The sequence below is a fragment of the Sinocyclocheilus anshuiensis genome, unplaced genomic scaffold (assembly GCF_001515605.1).
Source record: "Sinocyclocheilus anshuiensis isolate Anshui unplaced genomic scaffold, SAMN03320099.WGS_v1.1 scaffold681, whole genome shotgun sequence".
Classification (NCBI taxonomy): Eukaryota; Metazoa; Chordata; class Actinopteri; order Cypriniformes; family Cyprinidae; genus Sinocyclocheilus; species Sinocyclocheilus anshuiensis.
Genome location: NW_015537978.1, coordinates 310,150 through 312,631, shown reverse-complemented (window position 1 = coordinate 312,631; position 2,482 = coordinate 310,150). Strand labels below are relative to the sequence as shown.

Sequence of the window (2,482 nt, the reverse complement as noted above, 5' to 3'; positions counted from 1 at the left end):
CAGCTCGTCAGTGAACAACGGCTCTGTGTAGTTAATGCTGCTCAATGTGAAAGCACGCAGGTGATGGAGATTTACCGCTGATTACAGAACCGGCTTTCTGACAAGATGCGCGTTAAATATCGCATGCGATTAATCGTGCAGCCCTACTAAAAAGTGTCCGGAGCATGACCTAATCTTAAAACAAAACATGTATTAATATAATTAACAATATAGTTATATAACAGATAGTATGATTAATATTAAACTAAGTTTCATGTGGATTATTATATTAAAGACTTTCTTTGTGGATTATTCTTCCTCGTCTTCTTCGCCTTCCTTAGAGAGACCGTAACAAGCTCTTTTTTGCTGCCATATTGCAAATAAAAATTCTCCAATCAATCAATCAGTCAATCAAAAAAAATAAAAAATACTGAAAATTGTATCTGTACCTCTTGTTCCCAACAATATGTATTCTCATTAACACTACTGATGCTGTAAATGCGCTTGTGGTTTACCTTCCTCATTGATGCCCCTGCTTGTCGGTCAAGTCCTGAACTGGCATATCTGTAGAGAGGGACAACAGGAAAAAGACAATGAGACAGTCAAGAGACGAGAAGAGAGTTCTGTTTTCAATGGCGTTTTAATTATGTGAATATTAGAACTGCCTGAGCATAGCAGTGTAATTTATGATTCCACCCGCAGCAAGAATAATATCTTTTTTTTTTCTTCCTCACCTATTTAACTCAAACAAAGGCACAGGTAGTGGACAGGATGCTGGGGTTTGAGGTTAACTTCATAACTTATTCTAACTGAAACCACCCTGCTGCTCATGCTCACACACCCTCCTCTCTCTCACACACACACGCGCACACACACACACAAAATATTTTTGAATAGTAAGGACTACAACTAAACCTCAGGCACCCAGACAACGCTCTTAAAACTGCAGCCAAGGAATTTCTGTTCCTCATTTCTAAATAAACGGCAGTTCATTTAGATCCTCACTGTGGTGACTGTTGTGTGCTCAAACAAAAGTGTGCAGCACCTCTCCTTCATATTTTGTTGTACTAAGATGACATGTTGTCAATTTAAGAACTCAAAACTTGTTCCCCAGTCCAATATATGTATAGATTATTATATAGATCATTATTCTCCAAAAACATCTCAATTTTAAATTCTTGGATTTATGTTGAATTGAAAAAATTGGATTTTGTTCAGAATCTTGGCTAGTCCAGTGACAGTCAGGTAATAAGGAGGAAACAGAATTGATACTGTTAATCGTAACACCAGATGCTGTAATGATATGAATAAAATATGGGGAAATCAACCAAATCTTGTGCTTTGTAGACATCTGGCCATGTGTAGCACCTGCTGCCCTGAAAACCTTTCTGAATTAGCTCAGTGATGAGAATCAGAGGCTGAAGGTTATTCAGTTCGATTTAAACCATTTGAGTGACACATGGCAGGGTAGATTATGATATATTATCGTCAATCTGCCACAATGTAATGCAGGCTATGCAAAGAGGCACATATTACAGCATGGACCAGTTCAAATCGATATTAGACCCAACATTCAACCCACAGCTCATGTGTAAGCACTTTTTCCCTCAAGGGAGCGTTTACAAAGAATTATTGAGGACAAAGCTGAAAATAACAGCCCAAAAAAGACATTGTTGCCGTAACCTTTACTCTTTGTGTTAACAAGTCAACCCCAGGGGATAATAATTCAATAATACAAACAAATATGATAATATAAGGAAGGTATGAAGTTTACTTACCTATCAGAATCTGCTCGAAGTGTGTCTGCAGCTCTCTGGGGCAAAGAACAGAATGACAAAGAGAACAAGAGACAGAGAAGAAGACAGATTTGAATTTCCTGTTCTGTGTTATGAAAAAAAAAAAACACTGTTCAAGTGTCATGTGATCAAATTATGGATCAATAATTTGACTAGTATGTCACTAGATGAGGCGATTTTTACATTTTTTATTAAACAAATATAAATGTTAGAATGTTTGATATGCCTCTAAGTTAAAACACTAATATTTGAAGACCAAATCGATTTTGACTGACATCAAACAATTGCAATTGTGTGAGAAAAGTCACAGCTCAGATCAGATTCGACATTTCACTTACATGGTAGTGTGGCATCGTATTAGAGTCGGGCACGGGGAAGGGCAGCCCCTCAGGGGGACCTGTGTCCAGACGTACAGGAGGGGCAAGCATAGAGGGACTAATGGGAAAACTGGGACTGCTGGGATTTCGGCTCTTCTTCCTGGATCGCCTGCTTGTGTCACGCTGGGAAAACTCTGCCTCTTCCTGGATCAACAAAATCCTATCATCACCGAGGAACCGCAAGAGCGAGGAATCAGAATCTGATGGGCAAAGACAGAAACCAAGCATTGAGTCAGCCAAAAACATTATAATGGAACATAAGCGTACTGCAAAATATTCAACTCTTCATGACTCCAGCTACCACAGCACGAAGCTACTCTTACACCTTCC

At 38.9% G+C, this 2,482-nt stretch overlaps 1 protein-coding gene across 1 annotated transcript in view; it reads right to left on the bottom strand.

Moving 5' to 3' along the window:
* LOC107672834 (connector enhancer of kinase suppressor of ras 2-like) overlaps positions 1-2,482 on the bottom strand; it is a 41,447-nt gene that overhangs the window by 6,184 nt on the left and 32,781 nt on the right. Inside the window, exons 12-14 of the mRNA XM_016466205.1 lie at positions 2,114-2,352; positions 1,758-1,792; positions 495-543 (exon numbers count right to left, since the gene is read on the bottom strand). Coding sequence (XP_016321691.1) covers positions 495-543; positions 1,758-1,792; positions 2,114-2,352 — 323 coding nt within the window. The remainder of the gene's footprint in view (positions 1-494; positions 544-1,757; positions 1,793-2,113; positions 2,353-2,482) is intronic.